This window comes from Hyla sarda, chromosome 6 (assembly GCF_029499605.1).
Source record: "Hyla sarda isolate aHylSar1 chromosome 6, aHylSar1.hap1, whole genome shotgun sequence".
Taxonomy (NCBI): Eukaryota; Metazoa; Chordata; class Amphibia; order Anura; family Hylidae; genus Hyla; species Hyla sarda.
In genome coordinates, this window is record NC_079194.1 from 237,805,324 (window position 1) to 237,832,699 (window position 27,376).

The window sequence follows — 27,376 nt, forward strand, 5'->3', positions numbered from 1 at the left end:
CAGCGGCGCCGGCAATGGGTGCCGCTGCCCCTTCTCTCCCCCTGGCTATCGGCGCCGGCACCGATAGTCAGGGAGACAGAACGGGCAGCGGCGCCGATAACCAGGGGGTGAAAAGGGCCGACAGCAGCGCTCTAGACCCCAGGAAAGGCAGGGGGAGAGAAGCGGGCAGCGACGGCCTCTCTCCCCCTGCCTTTCCTGGGGGTATATCGGGGTATACACGCACACACACGCACCCTCATTTTTTCATGGATATTTGGGTAAAAAACTTTTTTTACCCAAATATCCTTGGTAAAATGAGGGTGCGTGTTATAGGACGGTGCGTGGTATACCCCGATAAATACGGTATATATCATTTTTTTAATGTGTGTCTCTAGATAAATCATCGCATCTGCTGTATTCAGATTTTGGAAGCTGGCAGAACTCAATTTTAGATCATTACCTCTAAAAAAGGGGTAATTCCAAATATAATGGTCTACAGTTCACCCATCTCCCACATAATAAATGCTATGTCTCTGAAATAGTTTGTGGGAATTACAGAGCTTTGGTTTGTTAATGTGATTTTCACCACATCATGTGAATTGCTAAACCTTGCTAATCTTCTTTTAGGTATTATGACGAAAAAAAAGCAAAAAACTTTTAATGGCTATATAAGATTTGTATTGAGACTAATAGGTTACCTGACCAAAAGTTCACACGACTGGTTCCAAAACAGTATTTCTTTTTCTTTTTTATTGTCGTTCTGTCAGTGAGGACTATTGAGCTGCGGTAATATCCAGCCAGTCATCCCCTCTCGTGGTGAAGTACTTAGTGAACAGCTGACAGTCCTGTAATGAGTGGCAATGAATGGAGGCCAGGCACAAGTTTACTCTAAATGGTATTCACTGATATATAGCTATTGGTATTTGCTGTAAACCCCAATATAAAGCCTGAGTGTCTTATACATCTTCCGCAACATCTGAATATATTGGGTTAGTGATAGCTTGGTAGATAGCAAGTCTCTATTGTGTACCCTTTGCCAGCAAATCCTATGCCTATCCTGCCAAGCCATAGCATGAAAACCCCTGACAGGGGAAGAGGATTTCACTATTGATAATCTTGTGACAATGGCCCCTGTCAAGAGGTGAAATATATTAGTTAGCAAGTGAGCAGTCAGATAAAGTGGTTATCCAGGAATCAAAAAACAGAGAGAGAATTTATTTCAAAGACCTCTCCCTGTCTGTCCCAAGGTTTGGTGTGGTTCTGCATCTCAGTTCCATACAAGTGAATGGAGCTAAGTTGTAATACCACACACAACCTGGAGACAGACAGGGAGCGGTCTTTGAAAGAAAATAGGTCTGTTTTTCGATTCCTGGATTAACCCCTTTAATGATGTTTTGGAAGGAGGTAAGGCTGTGTTCACACACTGCAATTGAATTAAAGTGTACATGTCAGATCACAAACAAAAGTATATAAAAAAAAAAGTATTAAAATAAAGTAAAAAAAATGTACATCTAATTTTTATGCCTATAATTGTTATCACCTATGTTTATTATAAAGATCCTTCTTTTCATTAGCTCAGTGTTAGAAATCCTCTCAGGAGAAGGGGCGTATCCCTCCCTTGTGGTGGTGGGAGGTGATTGGTGTGTGGTGGGAAGGGGCGTGCCCCTCCCTTGTGGTGGTGGGAGGTGATTGGTGTGTGGTGGGAGGGGGCGTGTCCCTCCCTTGTGGTGGTGGTGGGAGGTGATTGCTGTGTGGTCAGAGGGGGCGTGTCCCTACCTTGTGGTGGTGGTGGGAGGTGATTGTTGTGTGGTGGGAGGGGGCGTGTCCCTCCCTTGTGGTGGTGGGAGGTCATTGGTGTGTGGTGGGAGGGGGCGTGTCCCTCCCTTGTGGTGGTGGGAGGTGATTGGTATGTGGTGGGAAGGGGCGTGTCTCTCCCTTGTGGTGGTGGGAGGTGATTGGTATGTGGTGGGAAGGGGCGTGTCTCTCCCTTGTGGTGGTGGTAGGTAATTGTTGTGTCTGCTCATGCAGCGTTGTCCATGATCTTGTTATCTCTTGTCATTAACTCACGGACAAGCCTGATGCTGCTGCAGAACTAGTTAGTGTTCCAGTAGGTATGGGGGCCCCTTGTGGTGGGATTTTCAGGAGCTGTTTTCTCTATTAAATATAAACAAAAATGTAAACAATCATATTACAAAAGGTCTTTAATTTTCATCAGTAACAACATAAAACGTTTTTGCAACTGCAAGGTGTGAACACAGTCTAAAATCAGCAGAGTAAGGATCGTAGTGAATTTGAAAAAGGACACATTTAAAGTAATTCAAGAAAGTCTGTAAACTGGCAACAGGCTTAGAAAGCAAAGGTTCATCCATCTGGCCATGTTCCACAGAACAGTTACTGTGCAATAATACAAAGGGCTGAAAAAATTAGTTACTGACTAGTTAATGGCTGTGTAGCCACAGACTGATGCCCCCTGTGCCTAGAATGGAAACAAAGCAATGGAAAAAGGCAGCCTGATAAATTTATATCACGTAGAATGCCAGGTGTGCAAGTGTGGAACAACAGAATTTATCAGTGGATAAATTCTGCACAGAAATTCCGGTGCAGCAGCATCCCATTGTTTTCAATGGGATTCTGTTGCACCGACACACTGCCGAATTTCTGTACTCTGCCAAATTTATTAACACGTTCATTATTTCGGACATTCACACAGACTACATTGCTGAGAAGGGAGAAGGGGCATATCTACACGGACTAATGTCGAAGGATTCCTGTGGAGCCTGCAGCTGCCAGAATTTCCACCCAGAATATCTACGAGTGTCAATGTAGCCTAATTCCTCCTCTTCTAATAGTCAGAACTCTTCTCTTTCCACATACAGAGACCAATGAGGCATTTTCTTTTGTACCCCTTTAAAAAAAAATTATTTGTAGTCTGAAACTGAAAATAATCAGCAATTCAGCAAATTTCGAGTGTTTTTTTTACATCATTAACTTTGCAGTAAAACTTATATGTTATCTTTAATCTGCAGATCAGTACGATTACAAAAATCCCCAATTTATATAATTTTTGTTATATTTTAGTATTGAAAAAAAAATCTAATAGAAATGCTTTGGATCACCATGTTCTGATTCCTATAACTTTTTTACTTTGTCATCTATGGAGCTGTAGGATGGCTCTCTTTTTGCACTGTGACTTGTACTTTTTATTGGTATCCATGGGACTTTGCTTTTTATTAAATGTTTTTGGGGATATGATGTGACCAAAAACGAGTTATTCTTGCATTTGTTTTCTAAGTTTTCTTTTCTAATCACACTAGTCATCATGCCGGATCAATAAAGGTATAGTTTCATAGAAAATAAAAGTAACTTTCAAACCATTTCACCCGCCAACAAATGCTATTCCTAAGTGCTTTGAGAAAATGAGAAACCATTACACCCATCTCTCCAGTAGCACTAAAATAAGGGTATACATTAAAATGACAATACATCATGGCAGCATATATATTATATACATGGTGGGAACAAGTGATTAATGCATTTCTGCCCCTTATGGCCTTACAGTCGTACTCTATTTAACTGAGTGGGAAAGATTAATACCAAAACCTCCCCCACCCATCGGAGAGGACATCACATCACAGTCTCTAAAAGCAGTGGTGGAATAAAAAGATATGCAAATAGACCCAGAAAAACAAAAAATACCAAGCACTTAAAGGAGTAGTCCAGTATAACAAAACGTATCCCCTATTAGCATATACAGAACGCTGTATCTCCGGGTCTCCCAAAGAGATGTATGGAGCGGGTGTGATAGCCATAGCTCTGTGCCCTAGTCAACACACTTCATTCATGTAGAAAGCCAGGGCGCTGGGCGGCAGATCGAAGGGGGTCCCAGTGAATAGGGCATATGTTTTACTGCATAACTTCTTTAATAATGAAGAATGTGATCAGCTATGGTATTTAAACTATACTGAAGTATTTAACATTAAAATCTATTGAGTTTCTTGATTTAAAGGAGCCTGACACCAATCTCATCCTTTTCGAGGTCTGTTAAACCTCTCAATGGCACAGAACTTAAAGGGGTACTCCAGTGGAAAACTATTTTTTTCAAATCAACTGGTGCCAGAAAGTTAAACAGATTTGTAAATTACTTATATTAAAAAATCTTAATCCTTCCAGTACTTATCAGCTGCTGTATACTAGAGAGGAAGTTGAGTAGTTCTTTTCAGTCTGACCACAGTGCTCTCTGCTGACACCTCTGTCCATGTCAGGAACTGTACAGAGCAGAAGAGGTTTACTATGGGGATTTTCTCCTACTCTGAACAGTTCCTGACAGACAGAGGTGTCAGCAGAGAGCACTGTGGTCAGATAGCTAATCAACTTATACTGGAACATACAGCAAATGATAAGTACTGGGAGGGTTATGATTTTTTTATAGTAATTTACATATCTGTTTAACTTTTTAGCATCAGTTAAAGGGGTACTCTGGTGCTTAGACATCTTATCCCCTATCCAAAGGATGGGGGATAAGATGCCTGATCGCGGGGGTCCCGCAGCTGGGGACCCCTGTGATCTTGCACGCCGCACCCCGTTTATAATCGGTCCGCGGAGCGTGTTCGCTCCAGGTCTGATTACTGTCGATCACGGGGCCGGAGCGTTGTGACGTCAAGGCTCCGCCCCGTGTGATGTCAAGCTCTGCTCCCTCAATGCAAGCCTATGGGAGGGGTTGCACTGAGACTTGCATTGAGGGGTGGAGCGTGACGACACATGGGGGCGGCGGCGTGACATCACACCCTGCCGGCCCTGTGGTCGCCGGTAATCAGACCGGAGCGAACTTGCTCTGGGACTGATTATAAACGGGGTGCGGCGTGCAAGATCACGGGGGTCCCCAGTGGCGGGACCCCCGCGATCAGGCATCTTAGGGGATAAGATGTCTAAGCGCTGGAGTACTCCTTTAATAAAAAAAAAATGTTTTCCAACAGAGTACCCCTTTAAAACAGGTCAAATCACCCTCATGCACATTTGAAATGCAGCTCAGCATTTTCATGGCAGAAGACTGTGGAACACTTCAGCCCATTTTAAGTTTGCCACATATTGAAAAAGTAATTCCATGCATCTCTATGGGAGAGCTGGAGATACACGAGTGCTGTATCTCTAGCTCTCCCATAGAGATGCATAGAGGGTGTGTGTCTAACACAGCTTTGTCTGGGCACTAAAGGGGCAATTTTACTATATTAGGAGTAACATAGTAACATAGTTCATAAGGTTGAAAAAAGACCAGAGTCCAAGTTCAACCTATAACCCTAATGAGTCCCTACTGAGTTGATCAAGAGGAAGGCAAAAAAAAACTCATACTAGGGGTAAACATTCCTTCCCAACTCCAGAGGTTACTGAATAGAGACACTAACAGGACTCTATGACTGTGCAGATGCAACTACAAGAGCACTATAACTGTGTGGAACACAAAAGGAGGCACTTCTATACTGCATAGATAAGGAGCTTATTAGAAAAACATGTAAGTAGCAAACTCTGCAGTGAAAGGTTGTAGTTAGAAAAATATATAATGGTGGTCCAGGCCTGACAGATAATTAATGGGAGGATGAACGACTGTGATCAGAGATGACGTCACCTGTAGTCAATGGATGTAACAGCACTGTAATCACTTATACCTTGTGCATAAAGCTGGTATCTGTTACTTTATAATCACTCTATGGGGGTATTATTGGTCTTAAAGGGGTTATCCAGGAAAAAAAAATTTTAATATCAACTGGCTCCAGAAAGTTAAATAGATTTGTAAATTACATCTATTAAAAATTCTTAAACCTTTCAGTACTTATGAGCTGCTGAAGTTGAGTTGTTCCTTTCTGATGACACCTGTCTCGGGAACTGTTCAGAGTAGAAACAAATCCCCATAAAAAACCTATTCTGCTCTGTGCAGTTCCTGAGACAAGCAGAGATGTCAGAAGAGAGCACTGTTGGCAGACAGAAAATAACAACTCAACTTCAGCAGCTGATAATTATCAGAAGGATTAAGATTTCTTAATAGAAGTAATTTACAAATCTGTTTAACTTTCTGGAGCCAGTTGATATATAAAAAATTTTTTTTTTCCTGGAATACCCCTTTAACTACCTATAGACATCATGCTCATTCCCCCTATACATGTAACAGTGGCTGCTCAATCAAAATTTGCAGGTGACAGAACACGATTCAAGTAAATTAAATGCTGTCACCCAATTTAGACTTCCTAGGTTCCTAGTACAGGAGGTCAGCAATCTGACCTAGGAATTGGGAGACTGTGTAAACAAATAATTCTCCAGAGGTACAGGAGATGGTGCATGTAAGCTACAGCAATGAAAGAGCTGCACACATGGTGACGAGGACATGTAGCTGTGGTGAAAGGAGAAGAGGACAGAAAAGTGCTCTCACTGCTAAAAAAGCAAATTGCTGACATTACTCATAAGCGTGCCTCCCATGGTGCTTACCCCTCCCCGAAATGTCCAGTCATTCACATTGACGAGTGCTTATTAGATTAGTTGCAATGTGAAAACACATAGATTTGGTTACCAGACTTACATAGTTACATAGTGTCACATCAGGAATTGCTGAACGCCTGCAGAATATGAATCTACCGCAACACATGATAAGCGTGACAGCTTATAAAGTACACATGCAGCAGAGTTGGGTTTGTTAAGGCGTCACAAATCAGTTTGTCAGGATGTGCCAAGCTATGTCAGGTTTTAAATAGGAAGGCAGATAAACTTACTGAATTATTTTTCAGCATTTACAGCAAACAAATAACTCGCGAGGACAGCTGGGACAGGATCCATCAAGATTCTGCCTTCCTAAACCCATCAGGATCTTGTAGGAGACAAAGTAGTTTATTCACAGGAGAGCATCCAGGTTGTGCAGAAAGTAATACAGGGTGGGCCGTTTATATGGATACACCTTAATAAAATGGGAATGGTTGGTGATATTAAAGGGGTATTCCAGGCCAAAACTTTTTTTTATATATCAACTGGCTCCAGAAAGTTAAACAGATTTGTAAATTACTTCTATTAAAAAATCTTAATCCTTCCAATAGTTATTAGCTTCTGAAGTTGAGTTGCTGTTTTCTGTCTAACTGCTTTCTGATGACTCACGTCCAGGGGTATTTTCCCATCATGCACAGCTCCCGGGACGTGACATCATCACTGAGCAGTTAGACAGAAAACTTCAGAAGCTATTAACTATTGGAAGGATTAAGATTTTTTAATAGAAGTAATTTACAAATCTGTTTAGCTTTCCGGAGCCAGTTGATCTATATATATATATATATATATATATATATATATATATATATATATATAAAGTTTTGGCCTGGAATACCCCTTTAACTTCCTCTTTGTGGTGCATTAGTATATGTGAGGGGGTAAACTTTTGAAGATGGGTGGTGACCATGGTAGCACATGCTTCCAGTATCCGTAGTTTCAGGTGCTGCACATCTCGTATCTTCACAGCATAGACAATTGCCTTCAGATGACCCCAAAGATAAAAGTCTAAGGGGGTCAGTTCGGGAGACCTTGGGGGCCATTCAACTGGCCCACGAAGACCAATCCACTTTCCAGGAAACTGTTCATCTAGGAATGCTCGGACCTGACACCCATAATGTGGTGGTGCACCATCTTGCTGGAAAAACTCAGGGAATGTGCCAGCTTCAGTGCATAAAGAGGGAAACACATCAAGTGGATTGGTCATCGTGGGCCAGTTGAATGGCCCCCAAGGTCTCTCGATCTGACCCCCTTAGACTTTTATCTTTGGGGTCATCTGAAGGCAATTGTCTATGCTGTGAAGATACGAGATGTGCAGCAAATGAAACTACGGATACTGGTAGCCTGTGCTAGCATTTCTCCTGCGTTGTTGCTATCAGAGTGTGAAGAGTGGGAGAAGAGGGTTGCATTGACAATCCAACACAATGGGCAGCACATTCAACACATTTTATAAGTGGTCAGAAACTTGTAAATAACTCTTGAAAGAATAAAGTTACGTTAAAACCAAGCACATCATTGTTTTTCTTGTGAAATTCCCAATAAGTTTGATGTGTCACATGACCCTCTTCCTATTAAAAAAACAAAAGTTGGATTCAAAATGGCCGACTTCAAAATGGCCACCATGGTCACCACCCATCTTGAAAAGTTTCCCTCCTCACATATACTAATGTGCCACAAACAGGAAGTTAATATCACCAACCATTCCCATTTTATTAAGGTGTATCCATATAAATGGCCCACCCTGTAGAATAAGTAATAGGATAAACACCCAGGGCATGACATACCTAATGTAATTTTCACCTCTGCACTCTAAAAAAAAAAAATTATAAATTGTGACACTCACCTAACGTCTCAAAACTTATTTTTTTTTACATATTTATAGAAGATCCTTGTAACACAGGGCAGGGGAATTCCAGGATCTTGATAAAATAAAAAAGGATTAATAGCTGATCAGAGAGTGCCACAAATTTTTTCTCTTCAACGTGGTTCATTTATTCTTGAGCGCCCCAACTGGAGTTTTTATATCCTCCTCATGACCATTTCATTGCAAGTACACTTCAGTGTGTAGCGCCAAACTCTTTCTCTGTGTGGGGATTGTATAAAGAATAGTATATGTAAGCATATATGTCAACATGGTACAACATTTGCCTTGCCTATGGGAACAACTGAAGGTAATAAAAAATTGTGAATTATATGACACGTGAAGTACCTAGAAATTATGCCAGGTGGCCAACATGCCAGGTGGCACAGATACATAGCAGCAATCTACAGGTATGCTTAGCTGGTGGTGTTGTAGAATCAACCAGCTCTTTTTGCTCCCTTCTCTTAGTGTTAGGGTCTATTCACACAGCAGAATTTTGCCTCAAATTAAAGCCCATAGACTTCTGTGGGATTCCGCACTCCCATTCACACTTCTGAATTTCCACTTGCGGAATTCCGCTAACGGAATTCCGCAAGCTGAAATTCAGAAGTGTGAATGGGAGTGCGAAATCCCATAGAAGTCTATGGCCTTTAATATGAGGCGGAATTCCACAAGCGAAAATTCTGCTGTGTGAATAGACCCTAAGGCTAGGTTCAGAATACGGAATTTCCGCCGGAATTTTTGCTTTGAAATTTCAGGCAGAAATTCCGCTTACTATAATGCATAGTGTAGTGAATGGTTTTCCGTTCACAAATTCACACTTCGGAATTTGTGAAGCGGAAAACCGGATGAAAAATCCGCTAGAAAATTTCCGCCTGAAGAAAGGGGTTGCTCTTTCTTCAGGCGGAAATCCTAGCGGAACACATAGCAGTCTATAGGAGACTGCAGTGTCCACGCGGTCCTAGCGCCGAATAATTCAGTCGGCGCAGGCGGAACTCAGAATCTCCGGGCGGAAATTTTCTGCCCGGAGATTCCGTAGTCTGAACCTAGCCTAAGATAGCAGCAGGAATTTGTACACAGCAGAAGAGAGTATAACATGGGGGAATAGAGAAAATCTGGCACTGGCTGTAGATAGGTAGTAAAGTGCACACAAGGTGTTCTGTAGGAAGAGGTAAATTTAATGTATTAAAGGGGAACTCTGGTGGAAATTTTTTTTCAAATCAACTGGTGCAAGAAAGTTAAACAGATTTTAAATCCCTTCTATTTAAAAATCTTAACCCTTCTAGTACTTATCAGCTGATGTATACTACAGAGGAATTTGTGAAGTTTTTTTCTGTCTGACCACAGTGCTCTATGCTGACACTTCTGTCCATGTCAGGAACTGTCCAGAGCAGGAGAGGTTTTCTATGGGGATATGATTCTAATCTGGACTGTTCCTGACACGGACAGATAATTCACAGATTTCTCTGTTTTATACAGCAGCTAATAAGTAGTGTTGCTCGCGAATATTCGCAATGCAAATTTTATTCGCGAATATCGCATATTCGCGAATTCACGAATATTCACGAATATAGCACTATATATTTTTTTTTTTTTCACAGTACACATCACAGTGATCATCCCTCTCTGCGTCCAGCTTGTGTGGCGTAAAGAAGGCTTCAATACTACTGTGTGAGAGTGCCGTGCGAAGTTTCGCATATGCGAAAATTTGCATATGCAAATTTTCGCGAATGCAAATTTAGGTATATGCAGTTTTGCATATGCTAATTTTCGCATATGCTAATTTTCGCATATGCGAAAATAAAACGCGAATATTACGCATATGCGAATTTAGTGAATATTCGTCTATATATTCGCGAATTCGAATATGGCATATGCCGCTCAACACTACTAATAAGTACTGGAAGGATTAATATTTTTTAATAGAAGTCATTTCAGGCACCAGTTGATTTGAAAACATTTGTTTTCTACTTATTTCCGCTGGAGTTCCCATTTAAAGTGACATGAGAAAGCACTACACTCCTTGAATACTCTTGGATGACAGACCTCAAATCCGGTATGTATTACTGTTTGGGGCCCACCTACAAGAGAAAGGTCAGAAACTAGGAGCAGGTTGGAAACTAAATATCAGGGGGGTCTGAAAAATGAACGAAGGAATGAAGATTACAGGCACTAACATTTGTAAAAATATTTTTTTCCATGTCAAAGGTATCCATAACCTTTATCGATCAAATAAAAAAAATACAATTTATCAAGTTTAGACCAAATCATTTCCCTTCTCTTTTTAGGATTGCTTTTCAATGACAAATATATCATGGTACGGAGGAGCGAGCCTTAGCGCTCAACACTGGCCTATAAACGGTGTAAATGTGGCTCTACAACCATTTGTGATCACCAACCTTAAATCCAATCATGGTGCCTATGGATCTGTATTAGAAAGATACTTCTTAGGATCAACTGGTAAGTTTGCATACCTTGCATTATATTTTTCGAGACCTTTTGCTGTAGCGTATGAGTGGACCCTGCAATACAAAGTAAAAGTTTTCAGGCTGAAAGTAAAGTTTCCAGGCTATAACCTACAGCCTGCCTCCAGTCCTTTTTTGTAATATATGCATAAAAGACTGGTGCCTAATGCCTATAACTTCAAAAAATGTCCAGATCAACAGTGACCGGCGGGAAGCCAGCAATAGACATTGGGCGTCTTATGTCTATATTTCTTCTGGAGTCTAAATTCATATGTCTATTCCTGTTTGCCCTCCAATGTTCCTCTGTTCTCACAGGTCAAGTCGGGGATTCTCCTCCATACATTTGTGGAATTACATATTTAAGATGTTTCCGTGCTGGTAAAGTGTTATACAGTTAATAAGGTTAATGAAAACATACTTGAAGCCCATAAAGTTATATAACAAAAAAAAAAAAAAAAAAAAAATATCCTTGGATCAGTTGCTGTTATTGAAGCCAGAAATGTATTATTTTTTTCCAGCGAAGGATCCAAACCCTTTGATATTAAATAATTGATGGTCGCTACTGTAAATAGTTAATAAATCTTTCTAGCGGATAGGAAGAAATAAGAAACCTTCAGTTTCATGCTCGACCAGAGAGTGGGAAGACTGAGATCTTCATAGAGCCACATAGTGGAGGTTCAGTAACACCTGGATGAGCAGTAGATTGTCGATTCTTTAGTCTCAGTAAAAACCTTTTATGGCCAACCTTACTCTATGTAAGGGCATCTATGCTACCATATGTACTGGGTCTTAGATAGTTGGCACACCAGAAATTTCAGTCTAAAGGTACATTTACACATACAAGATCTGCTGCATATTTTGTGCAGCTAATTTTGCTACCCATTAACTTCATGTTTTACCATGTTAAGTGTTATAAAATGTAATGTTGCTTTAAGAGTTATACCAGGTGATCCCAGGGGTGACCTATGGGCTCAGTGCTAGTCTCCCCTATATACGCCCTGGGTGGAGCTAGCCTCTCTCTCTTTGAGCTCTGCTCTTCTGCTAAGCTAAGATCCAGTACAGTCGTGCCTAGTGTGTGTGTCCAAAGTGTTGGAGACCTCAAAGTCAAGTCCTGCAGCCACCATCAAGTCAAGTAAACTAAAGTCACAGCTTTATGAGTCAAGTCAAGTCAGTCCCTGTCATCTGTGAAGTCAGCGTGGTCTGCATTCAATTGTCTAGTCGTACTACAAGTCCCAGCAAGTCCTTAAGGTCTCTGTGTCACTAGTCACCTCCTTACCATTGTACGTAACTTGGCGTCGGAGTCCTTATTGCCCCCGTGCCTAGCCCAGGATATAGTGGTATACCTAGGGGTCAAGTTCTGGAAAAAAAAAGTGTGGGAACTCACCCAAGATTTCTAATACACCCCCCCAGTTTGCGCAAAAAAGAAAAAGCAACGAAAATGTCCAAGCTAAAATTTGACATCCTGCACAGTTCCAGGATTCTTACAGGCCACAGGCATACAGCTGCCTACGGAGTATAAGAGTGACACAGTGTAACAAACCTTCTCCTTATGTAATCTCCTTACTACTGGGGTGACACACTGTAACAAACCTACTCCTCATGTAATCTCCTTACTACTGGGGTGACACACTGTAACAAACCCCCTCCTCATGTAATCACCTTACTACTGGTGTGACACACTGTAACAAACCTCCTCCTCATGTAATTACCTTACTACTGGGGTGACACACTGTAACAATCCTCCTTCTCATGTAATCTCGTTACTACTGGGGTGACACACTGTAACAAACCTCCTCCACATGCAATCTCCTTACTATTGGGGTGACACACTGTAACAAACCTCCTCCGCATGTAATCTCCTTACTACTGGGGTGACACACTGTAACAAACCTCCTCCTCAAGTAATCTCCTTACTACTGGGGTGACACACTGTAACAAACCCCCTCCTCATATAATTACCTTATTACTGGGGTGACACACTGTAACAAACCTCCTCATGTAATTACCTTACTGGGGTGACATGTGACATGTCTCCTCCAGCTTAGCCCCGCCTCCTCCACAGCAACACACAGGTCCCTCAGATCTTCCCTCTCCTCCACAGCTAAGCTCCGCCCCCAACATGTGATGGTGACATCATCACAGGTCCTACATCTCCAGCATCTAGCAGTCTGGGCCAGGGGAGGAGACGGAGGGAGGGTAAGAATAATTCAGAGGTCGGTCCTGCAGGACTAGTGTTACAGGGACGGCGTTCCTCCTCTGGAAAAAGCAAAGGAACGCTGTTCCTGTGCGTTCCTGCAGGACTGGAGCCTTGGGTATACCTTCGGGTGGTTATAGGCTAAACCACACCCTGGTCTCACAAGTACAAGGGGTTAATGCCATCTGCCCCTAGGGTAACAACATCTGCCACACACCCCGCCACCACACAAATATACATATAATGGTATTATCTACATTATATAAAAAGTTTTTGTTGACGACAGGTACACTTTAATCATCTTTGTCACCCCCCTCAGCACCCTCTCCAGTTCAGCCATGTCCTTCTTATATACAGGTTCCCAAAATTGAAAACAATACTCTATGTGTAGTTTGACTAATGTTTTATACAGAGGCAAGACAGGACAGATCCCGCATAAACACGTTAGCTCTGTGTTATTAGGTTATTTTCACTGAGATATTCCAGAATAGTGTCTCTCAGAAACCCTCAAAAATCTTACCCGCAACTATTCTTAAACTTACAGGCCTATAATTTCCAGGATCCTTTTTGACCCCTTTTTGAATATTAGTGCCACATTTGCTTTATAAGAAATAAGGGTCTGTCTAGCATTATACTTAAAGGGGTACTCCGGTGCTTAGACATCTTATCCCCTCCCATAGGTTTGCATTGAGGGGCGGAGCGTGACATCACACGGGGGGCGCAGGTGTGACGTCACACACCGTCGGCCCTGTGGTCGCCGGTAATCAGACTTTGGATAGGGGATAAGATGTCTAAGCACCGGAGTACCCCTTTAATTTCTGCAAAACTCAGAGATGGACTTGTGGGCAACCTGAATCCCAAAGAGCAGCTCCAAACAATTATCCCGGTAGCAAAAGTGTAAAGAAAATGGGCGAACACCTTACTGACTTCTTCAATCTCACTATTACTATCAGAAAAGAAGTAGATACTTGACATATAGTCTTTGGACAGGTTATTACCATCCGTGAAAATGATAGTAGAAAATATTGCAATCCCTCAACGGGATTTATCCGTGCCCCAAAGCAATTTTCTCCACCAACAACCCATGGCCACTGATTTCTTCTCAGTCCCAAAGTTTGAGGTCATCTTGGCCTTATGGATACCTTTACTGTGTACATAACAAAACCCTGATAAAATGGTGTCAATAAGAAAAGACAGGTTAAAACTGTAGTTTCCAAGTAAGAGACATACTTTTCTTTCCTTTTAGCGGTTTGACACTGTATACATTCCATTCTTTTCCAAAATTACTATTTAACTAAGTTTCCCTTATATCCTATAAAAATTCAGTAAATGTAACAAGTCATATACAGATTGTGATTATTCTGTAGTGTCACCTTTCTAAGACCTATTCCTGATTTATTTGTCTATTGATTTGTCTCTGTGTCAATTGTTAAATGATCAGATACCTGGACTACAATGTATCTAATTAAAATTAGGAAGGCGCTTTAGCTCATTTACTGTATAAAATATCGGTGGCTACAATAAGAACTTTCCTTTGGCTATTTTATCTTAGAAGTAGTCTCATGGGCCAATTCCCAGGCTCCTTCCTAAAATATTCATAGTTTTATCATGGAGCATTGCAAATTTGAAACAAAACTAAGCAATCATAAGTAATGACCAGCTATTGTCATCGCGGGATGGTTGTGTCTTGTACAGTATCATTAGTATATTCTATTTCTATAAAAGATGATGCAAGCAATCTACAGAAGACAGTCAGGTTTTATCATTTTTGATTTTGTAATGCCTCATATGTACTTGGCCAGTGGAACTTTTTTTGTGTCGAATGAGTCATGTGCAAGAATTTACTACAAAAAATATATAAACAGTTCAGGCCAAAAGTTTGGACACACCTTCTCATTCAGAGTTTTCTTTATTTTCATGACTATGAAAATTGTAGATTCACACTGAAGGCATCAAAACTATGAATTAACACATGTGGACTTATAGAGATAACAAAAAAGTGTGAAACAACTGAAAATATGTCATATTCTAGGTTCTTCAAAGTAGCCACCTTTTGCTTTGATTACTGCTTTGCACACTCTTGGCATTCTCTTGATGAGCTTCAAGAGGTAGTCACCTGAAATGGTCTTCCAACAGTCTTGAAGGAGTTCCCAGAGATGCCTTGCACTTGTTGGCCCTTTTGCCTTCATTGGGTTCAGGTCCGGTGACTGTGGAGGCCAGGTCATCTGGCGCAGCACCCCATCACTCTCCTTCTTGGTCAAATAGCCCTTTCACAGCTTGGAGGTGTGTTTGGGATCATTGTCCTGTTGAAAAATAAATGATGGTCCAACTAAACGCAAACCGGATGGATTAGCATGCTGCTGCAAGATGCTGTGGTAGCCATGCTGGTTCAGTATGCCTTCAATTTTGAATAAATCCCCAATAGTGTCACCAGCAAAGCACCTCCACACCATCACACCTCCTCCTCCATGCTTCACGGTGGGAACCAGGCATGTAGAGTCCATTCTTTCACCTTTTCTGCATTGCACAAAGACACGGTGTTTGGAACCAAAGATCTCAAATTTGGACTCATCAGACCAAAGCACAGATTTCCACTGGTCTTATGTCCATTCCTTGTGTTCTTTAGCCCAAACAAGTCTCTTCTGCTTGTTGCCTGTCCTTAGCAGTGGTTTCCTAGCAGTTATTCTACCTTGAAGGCCTAATTCACACAGTCTCCTCTTTACAGTTGTTCTAGAGATGTGTCTGCTGCTAGAACTCTGTGTGGCAAAATGTAGGAAAAAGTGCAAAATCTTAGGGAAAAATGTGTAAATACCGTAAGAAAATACCTGTCATGGAAAAAAACTAGACTCCACTCTTAGTAAATGAGGGCCAGTGTCTTTATATTACTAGTTTACCAAGTAAAGCTTAACAGACATGAGGTTGTACAGTATCGGTCAAAGTACAGCAGGACAAGTAGGCATTACTAATAAAAGTAAAACACACATTTTGCCTTAAAATGCTACAGATGTTATACCCTATGCAAAGAAACAAAGCTATTACAGCTATGTGAATAAAAGTGACAACTAGAGTGGAAAGAAAGGTACATTTTGGTGCACGTTGGGGTGCACAACATTAATAAATAGAGTAAAATGCATTTCACCAAAAATTACACAATACTTCAATAGTACATGAGGACCAATACATCATTAGACAATTCTGCAAGACAGCAATCATTTATAACAATATATTTTCATCATCAGACCAGGACTATATAATGAAGGGTATAAAGGATAATGGGGGCAATTTATAATTTGCCTATTTTGTACAGCCTTTATGCTTGTAAGTCATGTTCATTAAAGAGGTATTCCAGGATTTTTTTTTTTTATTTCACTATGCTGCAGGGGCTGTAACGTTAGTGTAGTTCATAATATAGTGTCTATATGGGATTTGTAGGCAAAAAAGAAAAACTCAAACCGGAAATACCGGTTCACAAAAGCCTAGCCACAGTGTTATGGTAATCTTACAACATAGTCATTTAGCCCCAACACAAGCGCAGATCCTTCCTAAGCATGTTCATTACTGTCTGCCAGGTATGTACTAAAATCACCTTTAGTGGATAACCCCTTTAAATGCATTAAAAAGTTGCATTATGGTAAGTACATGCCTTTGGTGCCAGAGCAACAAGAGCTTGAATTGCCCTATTGGTTGTAAGTGTGCTCTGAGTTGGTCACATTGCAAAAAAAAAAAGGGGGGGGGGGGGGGCTAACATCTAAATGATATTTACTGGTGAAAGAATACTTAATGTGAGTCACTGACTTCAGCAGTCCATGGGATCTGTAAATAAATAAATAAATAAATACATTTACATAAAATCCCATTCATAAACCCTGGATAAAATTCCCTTATATTTGTAATTGTCCAATGTTTTCTGTATTGGTATTTTTTTTTTTTTAAACAGGAGTTTCAGTGCTGATCAATCCAAATACTCCAATTTCCATGACAGTCGAGAAGAATAAAAACTTTTGTGTGGAGACACCAGCAAGCACCGAGAGGTTTCCATTGCAATATACCATATGCATTGGACAGACTATTCAGACTGTTCATCAAGAGATCGGAAACCAGCTGTATAACCACCAGAGGACACTTCCAAACCTCAGTATTGTCAGGTAACAGAAAAACATAATGGACAAGGGGGTCGAACATGTTACCATTTTCTTCAGCTGGGGCATGTTTAGCAAGTGTGGTTTGCCCATCTTCACCTAGCCTCTCTTATTGTGGGTATACTTTTGAATCAGGGACCTCGAGACAGTATTTCTTTTGTTTATACAATGCAAACTTTATGTCTTGGCCTTGTACTAAATAAAAAAACTACTACGTTTTCCCCTATCATTCTGCACTCAATACCCCATAATAATAAAATAAAGACAAATTCTTAGAATTATTTGCTCATTTAAAATAAATAAAGAAAGAAAGAAAGAATACTAAAATATTGCATGGACATGAGTATTCAGACCCTTTACTCAGTACTAAGTTGAGGCACATTTGGCAGTGATTACAGCTTCCGTTCTTCTTGGATATAATGCCACAAGGTTTGCTCCTGGATTTGGGGCTATTCTATCATTCTTCTCTGCAGAATCTCTCAAACTCTGTCAGGTTGGATGAGACCATCGATGGAAGCCATTTTTAGTTCTCTACAGAGATGTTTCATTGTGTTCAAGCCAGGACTCTGGCTAGGCCACTCAAGAACATTTATAGAGTTTCTAAGCCACTGCTACATTGTCTTGGCTGTGTGTTTAGCATCATTGTCCTATTGGAAGGTGAACCTTCAGCTCAGTCTAAGGTCCAGAGCCCTCTGGATCAGGTTTTCATTAAGAATATCTCTGTACTTTGCTCCATTTAGCTTTCCCTCAACCTTCAACAGTTTTCCCGAGCTGAGACACAGAGGAGGAGGTGGCAGCGGAGCATGGTGAGTGACGGGCTGGGACTGGCATGCGGGCGGGTTACCGCAATGCGAATCCCAGCCCCACCGGCAGGGGATTTAGGGGCCATGCGCTCATGGCCGGTACTTGTGGCCGGAGTGCAGTGTATGATAGTACCCCCCCTTTGGTCTCCCCCTCTTTTTTGAGGACAAGAACTTGTGGATAAGGTTACAGTCTACAATGTTGTCTTGCGGCTCCTAAGACCTTTCCTCTGGACCAAATCCTTCCCAATCCACAAGGAAAAAACATTTCCCTCTGACAAACTTGGAATCCAGAATTTCTGTGATGATATAGACATCGAAGGTACCAGAGATGGGAGTAGGAGTGATGTATTTTTTTGAGAAGTGGTTATGGATAACAGGTTTTAAGAGAGATACATGAAAATAATTCTTGATCTGGAGAGAAGAGGGCAGATGGAGAGAATAAGCCACAGGGTTTAAACATTTTTTGATCTGTCCAAAGGATGTAGTTAACCAGCAGGCTTGGAATGGGGGGGGGGGGGGGGGGGGGGGTCTTGTCCCGGGCACAAACTGAACAAGATCAGACAAAATCAACAACATTCCATTTTAGAGTGGGCCACCAATACTGTCGGGCGATAAGCTGTATGGACTTACGAATTCCAGCATGTCCAGCCAATAGAGAGGAATGACCCCATTTCAGGATTCGGAGTCTTAAGCTGGTCGGTACATAAGTCTTCCCTGGTGGCAAGTGCTGAAGACATGCTGGCGCTGCTGAGATGAGACAATCAGGGGAAATAATATGTTGAGAATGGGATTCCAGGCCTTGAACATCGAAGGATCTGGACAGAGGGTCAGCACGAAGATTCTTCTCTGCAGGACGGAAGTGGATTAAGAAGTTAAATCTGGAGAAAAACAGAGACCAACGAGCCTGTCGGGGGTTGAGACGATGGGCAGACTGGAGATACAGCAAGTTCTTGTGGTCGGAATAGACAATAAACGGGTGTACAGAGCCTTCCAAGAGGTGACTCCATTCTTCTAATGCCAACTTAATGGCCAAGAGCTTGCGATCTCCGATGGTATAATTTCTCTCTGCAGGGGAGAAGGTTTTGGAGAAATAGGTTAAAGTTCTCCCCTTTAGAAGACTTTTGCGTTAACACTGCACCTGCTTCAACTGAAGAAGCATTCACTTCTAAGATGAATGGCTTGCTAGGATCGGGTCTAGATAAAACAGGAGCCGAAGTGAAGGCAGACTTTAACTGTTGGACAGCTTCTTCAGCATCAGGAGTCCAAACTCTTGGATTAGAGCAGTCTTCTTGGTGAGGGAGACGATGGGGGCTACTAGAGTGGAATAGTGAGCAATAAATTGACGATAGTAATTGGCAAAGCCGAGGAAGCGCTGAATTGCTTTCAAGCTCGAAGGTTGAGGCCAGTCCAGTACTGCGGACAGTTTGTTGGAATCCATTTGTAGACCTTGACTGGTAATAATATACCCCAGAAATGGAAGGCTGTTTTTTTCGTAGAAATGATTTTCACAGAGACCTGTAACACTTGTCGGAGGATAGAGCGATGAGACTGGATATTGGGCGAGTAGATGAGTATGTCATCCAAATAAACAACAACACAGGAGTATAGGAGGTCACAAAAAAATATCATTGACAAACTCCTGGAAGACTGCTGGAGCATTGCAGAGTCCGAATGGCATCACTAGATACTCGAAATGACCGTCACGGGTATTAAATGCAGTCTTCCATTCATCCCCTTCTCGTATACGAATCAAATTATAGGCCCCACGAAGATCCAATTTAGAGAAGATTTTGGCACCTCGCAGACAATCAAACAATGCTGAGATTAAAGGAAGTGGTTAGTGGTTCTTTACTGTAATTTTATTCAGACCTTGGTAGTCGATGCAAGGTAGCAAAGACCCGTCATTTTTTTTCCACGAAGAAGAAACCGGCTCCAGCAGGGGAAGAGGACTTTTTGATAAATCCCTTCTGAAGGTTCTCCTGGATGTAATTAGACATGGCCAGAGTTTCTGGAACAGACAAAGGGTAGATTCTGCCTCTGGGAGGTGTGGTGCCGGGTAGCAAGTCAATTGGACAATCGTAGGGACAATGCGGTGGTAACACTTTGGCTTGCTTTTCACTGAAACTGAAGACATCAGCATAGTCCTGAAGAAAGGAAGGCAAACCGGGCAGTGGACGAGAAGATGGTTCCAATTTGAAGACATGTATGTTAATACAATGAATGCTGCAATGCGGACCCCAGCAAAGAACTTCTCCAGTTTTCCAACCCAGCTGCGGAGCATGGAGTTGCAACCAAGGTAGGCCAAGCAAGAGAGGAAGGACACGAAGGACAAGTTCTCCTCTGACCTACATAGTCAATGGTTCTGTGCAATATAGCCGGTACAGTCCAGTCTTTCACCATTGACCGTAGAGATGTACAGAGGCTTTAACAGGTGGGACACCGGCAGGCGATGCCTATGTACTAGGGAAGCATCAATAAAATTTCCCGCAGAGCCAGAGTCCAAAAAGGCAAGAACAGAGATTATCTCTTTGAAGGGTAGGAGGAGCTGGTCCGTCATATTTAAGCGTGGAGAGGTGATATTCACACCTAGGGAGGCCTCTCCCACAAACCCTAGGTGCGAACATTTCCCTGTGACTGGGGACGTAGAGGACGATCATTCAGGAAGTGATCCGCACTGGGGCAGTATAGGCATAGGTTCTCAGTTCGTCGGCGAGTCCTTTCCTGCGGGGTCAGGCTATATCGATCCACCTGCATAGCCTCCACTGCGGGAGGCAAGGGAGGAGGTTGCAGTGGTTGCTGGAAGACAGGTAATAGACGAGGAAAGCGCCGAGGTCGTGCAGACTCCCTTTCTTGGCGTAGTTCTTCACATCGCTCAGAGTAACGAATATCAATCTGGGATGCCAACTGTATAAGCTCATTAAGATTAGATGGCAATTACCGGACAGCGAGGACATCCTTAATTTGACTTGATAATTCTCTCTTGAAGGTGGCACAAAGAGCTTCATCATTCCATGCTAACTCCGATGCCAGGGTACAAAACCGAATGGCTAGGAAGCTCGAGCAGGAGGAAGCAAGAGGGAAGTGAGAGGCAGACGTTTGAACCATTGATGACTGCAGGAACGGGAGGTGCCACTGGAGCAGGAGGAGGCTGTGGTTGTAGCGGTTGTTGCTGAGCAGTTAACAACTGCTGCATCATGGCGGATAACTGGCTCAACTGCTGGGCCAACTGCTGTGACTGGAGCACCACAATGGAAGTGAGATCTGGGCTATCAGGCAGGGGAACCCCAACGGGATCCATGGCCGGATCTTGCTGTAACAAAGCAGGATGTGGGTCCTCTAACCTGTGTGGCTGATGACTCGGACCGTATCGCGGAGCGGAGTTTAAGGTGCCGCTGGTCTTCACCCGAGCCCGCCGCAAGGCAGGATGGGCTTGCTGCGGCAGGCGACTCCCAGGTCGCTACTCCCAACCCCGCTCGACCACACAGGTAGCTGGGCTAGGCGAGGTACAGAAGGATAAGGCAGTAGCGTAGTCAAACATAGCAGATGGTCAAGGCAGGCAGCAAAGGTGCGAAGTCAAATAACGTAGCGGAAGGTCTGGATACACGGGTAAGGCCAACAGGTTATAAGGGTCGCTTAATCTCAGGCTAGGGGCACTGAAGATCCGGCAGGGAAGTGTGGGAGGTGCAACAACTAATTATGGGCGTACTGGCTCTTAAAATTTCAGAGCTCCGGCGCGCGCCCTAGGAGACGGGGACGCGCGCCAGAGCTGAGACACAGAGGAGGCAGCAGCGGAGCATGGTGAGTGACGGGCTTGGACTCGCATGCGGGCATGTCCCGCGATGCCAATAACAGCCCCGCTTGCAGGGGATTCAGGGACCATGTGCTCACGGACGGTAATGCGGCCGGAGCGCAGTGTATGACAGGTATTGCCTCTAAGTTTCATCAAACAGAATGGAGCCAAGTTGTCGCACACAACCTGAGTATAAGTATTGAGCTTTGTTTGGAAGAAAGCAAGTCTGTTTTTTTTTTAAATCCAGGATAAACCTCTTAAGAAACACTGACCTAGACCATCAGGGATATTACAATTTACCCAGTCTGGGATATCCTAAACTGCCAGTGAACATGCTAATATGTCACCATTCTAGTGAATCAGGAGTATCTCCATTAAAGGACAAGTATCATGCAAAAAACTTATCTCCTATCCAAAGGATAGGGCATAAGTTTTAAATCACGGGGGGGGGGGGGGGGGGTCCGAGCGCTGAGGCCCCCCACTATCTCCTGTTTTGGAGCCCTGGCTCTCCTATACAGCTGCGTGTCACCACCCCCACCTGAAGTGCCGCATGCCCCCCTCTATATAGTTCTATGGGAAAGCCAAAGATTGCCAAATGGCTCTCCCATAGGCTTTAGTCGGGGGTAAAGACGGGCCGTTGTATAGGAGAGCCGGGGCTCTAAACAGGAGATCACGGGGGTCCACAGTGCTCGGACCCCCTGCAATCTAAAACCTATGTGTTTTTTTTACATGATACCTGTCCTTTAACTTCTTTACCATTCAAGACCACCATAAATATCTCTTTTAACTTCTTCACTTCTCTAGACCACCATAAATGTTAACACTAAAACCTTCACTACCTTGATTCTTTGAATCCATGTTTCATGCACCATAATAAATATTACTAGGACAGATCGATGATTTTAGAGATGTTTGTCTTTAGTTCTAATTTATGTTTATTACAATATAAAGTACTTCATCATTCTTTGACAGTACACAGTAATAATTATTATTATGTCACTAATACAGGATGCCAGTCTGGAAGCACTATGGGGTATCTGATTCTGCAGCAAAACTTGAAAGAGAAGTAAGATCTTTTCATAATAAATTGAAGAGGCATGGTTTAGGAGAATGCCTTATATCACTCAATGAACATTCCACAACCCTAATTTCTATGAGGGTAAGCTTACTTGTTGTGTATACTTTGCAATAAATAAAAACAACATGTTAATATTTTTTTTTAAACTTCACATAAAAAATGTATTTAGAATTTCTATTTAAAAAAGATTATTTGTAATTACTAAAAATATTATTTTTATCTTACTATTTTTTAAAGGACCACATACCAAACACAGACCAAGGTGGAGCGACTCAAAGACACCGCAGGGATCCAAATACTATTAAGAACCTCAATATTTCAATAACCTCATCTCTGTACCAAAATGTTAATTCAGAACAACTGCAGAAGTACTTGAATGAAGGACAAGACAACTACTGGCTCAGCCTCCGCTCAAGTTTAGATGGCTCTCTGGTGAATATACATTCTTTACATTTTTTTTAACATAAACTATACAGATATAAGATAATTACGAAACATTGTCTAGTTACATAGTAACATGGTTTGTAAATTTGAAAAAATTTCGTAGTTTGGAAGTTTGAAAAAAAGACAAAAGTCCATCAAGGTCAACCTAAAACCCTACTATGTTGATCCAGAAGAAGGATCCCCCCCCCCATGGGGTGATGCATAGGGTCCCATGAGAGAGGAGAAATTCCTTCCTGACTCCAAAATGGCATCAGAATAAATCTAGTATACATAACCTATAATGTTATTACTCTCTTGAAAAACATCTAGGCCCCCCTTGAACTTGTTTATTGACTCAGACATCACAACATCACGTGGCAGAGGGTTCCATTTTACATATAGTTTATAAGGTTGAGAAAAGACCAGAGTCCATCAAGTTCAACCTATATCCCTATTGAGTCCCTGCTAAAATGATCCAGAGGAAGGCAAAAAAAAAACTCATACTAGAGGTAAAAATTCCTTCCCGACTTCAAATTTGGCATCAGAATAAATCCCTTGATCAACATTCTGTCCCAAAAAATCTAGTATCCATAACCTGTAATGTTATTATTCTCCAAAAATGCATCCAGGCCTCTTTTTAACTCTCTTATAGAGTTCATCATGACCACCTCCTCTGGAAGAGAACCGCCATCTGTGCTGGTGTAGAAACCTTCTTTCCTCTAGATGTAGAGGATGCCCCCTTGTTATAGATACAGTCCTGGGTATAAATAGATCATGGGATAGATCTCTGTACAGCCCCCTGATATATTTATACATAGTTATTAGGTCTCCCCTAAGCCTTCTTTTTTCTAAACTAAATAACCCTAATTTTTATAATCTTTCTGGATACTGTAGTCCTCCCATTCCCCATATTACTCTGGTTGCCCGTCTTTGAACCCTCTCCAGGTCCACGATATCTTTCTTGTACACTGGTGCCCAGTACTGTACACAGTATTCTATGTGTGGTCTGACTAGTGATTTGTACAGCGGTAGAATTATTTCCTTGTCGTGGGCATCTATGCCCTATTGATGCACCCCATGATTTTATTTGCCTTGGCAGCAGCTGCCCGACACTGGTCACTACAGCTAAATTTACTGTTAACTAAAACTCCCAAGTCCTTTTCCACGTCAGTCGTCCCAAGTGTTCTCCCATTTAATGCATAATCCCAGCCCGGATTTTTCTTCCCCATGTGCATTACCTTACATTTATCAGTGTTGAACTTCATCTGCCACTTCCCAGCCCAAACCTCCAACCTATCCAGATCCATTTGTAACAGTGCACTGTCCTCTATAGTGTTTACAGCTTTACAGAGTATAGTATCATCTGCAAAGGAGGCTACTTTACTATACAACCTCTCTACAAGGTCATTATTGAATATATTAAATAGAATCGGACCCAAGACTGACCCCTGTGGTACCCCACTAGTAACAGTCACCCAATCAGAATAAGTACCATTAATAACCACCCTCTGTTTCCTATCACTGAGCCAGTTACTTACCCACTTACACAAATTCTCGCCCAGCCCAATCCTTCTCATTTTATGCACCAACCGTTTATGTGGCACTGTATCAAATGCTTTGGAAAAATCCAGATATATGACATCCAGCGATTGCCCCTGGTCCAGTCTGGAACTCACCTCCTCATATAAAATTGCATCTCTTAGAAAACCCTCAAACAATTTACATACAACTGAGGTTAAACTGACAATCCTGTAATTCCCGGGGTCACTTTTTGACCCCTTTTTAAATATTGGCACCACATTTGCCATGCACCAGTCCTAGGGAACTGTCCCTGAAACTAAAGAATCCTTGAATATTAGAACTAGGGTTCTGTCTATTACAAAATAGACAAACCTGGCGATTTGTCTATTTAGATTTTTTGTAGGTGGCACTGTACTTCTTCCTGGGTTAGACAGGTGACCTGTACTGGGGAGTTTACCTTATCTCGCTGTATTTCACCTGGCATTTCATTTTCCTTGGTGAATACAGTGGAAAAGAATGTGTTTTATGAACTTTTTCTAGAATTTCTTTCCCATCACTTTTTAACCCCTTCCCGCAGAATGATGTATATATATACAGCAGATGATGCAATACATTCGCACATTCCGCCGTATACATATGGCATTCATTAAAAATACGCTCCCCCAGCGCTGCGCGGGTTAATCAGTAGTGTTGCTCGCAAATATTCGCAATGTAAATTTTATTCGCGAATATCGCATATTCGTGAATCTTCGCGAATATAGCACTATATATTCGTAATTACGAATATTTGTTATTTTTTTTTTTTCACAGTACACATCACAGTGATCACCCCTCTCTGCTTCCAGCTTGTGTGGTGTAAGAAGGCTCTAATACTACTGTGTGAGACTGGTGTGCGAATTTTCGCATGATCGGAAATTTGCTTATGCTAATTTTCGCATATGCAAATTTTCGCATATACGAAAAAAAACCCGAATATTACGAATATGCGAATTTAGCGAATATATGATGAAAATTCGTCCATATATTCGAGAAATATCGCGAATCCGAATATGGCTTATGCCGCTCAACACTATAAAATAATCAGCTGGATTCCCGGTGTGTCCGGCGGGAGACTACTTCCTCCTGACACCCCGGGACCCCATCTGATTATCCCGCGCAGCGATCGGGTGTGCGGGATCAGCGGGCGTCCGGTTGGTCGGTGGGCATGCGTCGGGATCGCCTGTGAATGGAGGTCCCGGCGGGTGCGTGGAAGTCCCGGCGGTGGCAGCAGCGACGGAGCAGGTGATTTCTCGCCCTCTAGTAGTTGCAAAACTACAACTCCCAGCATGCCCTGACATGCTGGGCATGCTGAGAGTTGTAGTTTGGCAACATCTGGAGGACAACATTTTGGAGACCACTGTGTAATGGTCTCTAAACTGTGGTCCTCCAGATGTTGGAAAACTACAACTCCCAGCATTCCCAGACAACCAACAGGTTTTGCAACATCTTGAGGGCCACACTTTGGCGACCACTGGTCTGCTGCCTGCCTGCGGTCTGTGCCACCAGTGACTGTTCTGCGTTTTGTTCCCAGACCGTACCCCCTGATTGCTGATCAGGGATTTATTACTGATCAGCACTTTTTTGGGGTACAAGGATTTTTTTTTAGGGGGGCAGGGGGAGTTTGAGGTCCAGCCTCACAGCGCAAAACAGACGCTGGTGGCTCGGACCACAAACACCCACAAAAAAAGTGCAAAAAAAAAAAAACCCCTGCACCCAAAAAAAAGTGCTGATCGGTAACAATTCATTGATCAGCAAACAGCGCAGTCTGCCCATGATGTACGGTCTGGCCACACAGCACAGAACAGTCGCAGGTGGCATTGACCTGGTGGTAAAAAAGACCAAAACCTGCACCGCAAATAAAGCCTACAGTAAACATAAAAAGCTATGCACTACACCTAGACTACACATTGAAATAAAGTGAAAACACTATATTTACACATGTACACCCCCCCCCCATGAAATATAAATACCCCAAAGTTGTTTTGGTGTCAGAGGCATACGCCATGTGCTTGCCTCCGATACAGAGACCACCAATGAGGGAGAGGAGAAAGAGCCCACATTTCTTCCTCCTCCCCAGTGTCATCATCCAGTGATGATGAGCCCCCAGAAGGCGGCGCCACAGGACAATGCCATTATAGGTCCCTCGTACTACTGACCCTGTCCCCTATACAATTAGTTCCCTGTCTCCCATATAGGTGACCCTACCTCGACCCCAATTCGGGATGACTGAGCCCCTGATTTGTTGTTTGTTGGCTGCCCAGGAATCCAAATTGACCCCACAGTCCTCACTGAAATGGACTTTGTCAATTTGATGGCGGCTCAAACAAACTTTTGCGGCCCAGCACCCAGATGCTTTCTTGTGCACACAGCAGAATTTCTGCTGTAGATATTTCTGTGGTGAAAATCCCAATCCTGGAGATCGCAGTAAGCATAGAAATGTCCATTCTTTCTGTGGAGTCCACACAGAAATGCATTGGTGTTAATGAGACAGGGCACTTCCGAGCACTCATAGCGCCGGCATGTTCTGCCAGCACTCTGCTGTCGTTGGAATGTCTACACTTTTTC

General features: G+C 42.5%; 1 protein-coding gene across 2 annotated transcripts in view; it reads left to right on the plus strand.

Moving 5' to 3' along the window:
- The window catches only part of LOC130276825 (SITS-binding protein-like), a 93,011-nt gene that overhangs the window by 19,597 nt on the left and 46,038 nt on the right, over positions 1–27,376 (plus strand). For both annotated transcript variants that reach the window (XM_056526721.1, XM_056526722.1), the window contains 4 exons: positions 10,648–10,819; positions 16,956–17,163; positions 22,759–22,909; positions 23,066–23,260. In XM_056526721.1, the coding sequence (XP_056382696.1) occupies positions 10,648–10,819; positions 16,956–17,163; positions 22,759–22,909; positions 23,066–23,260 (726 nt within the window). The remainder of the gene's footprint in view (positions 1–10,647; positions 10,820–16,955; positions 17,164–22,758; positions 22,910–23,065; positions 23,261–27,376) is intronic.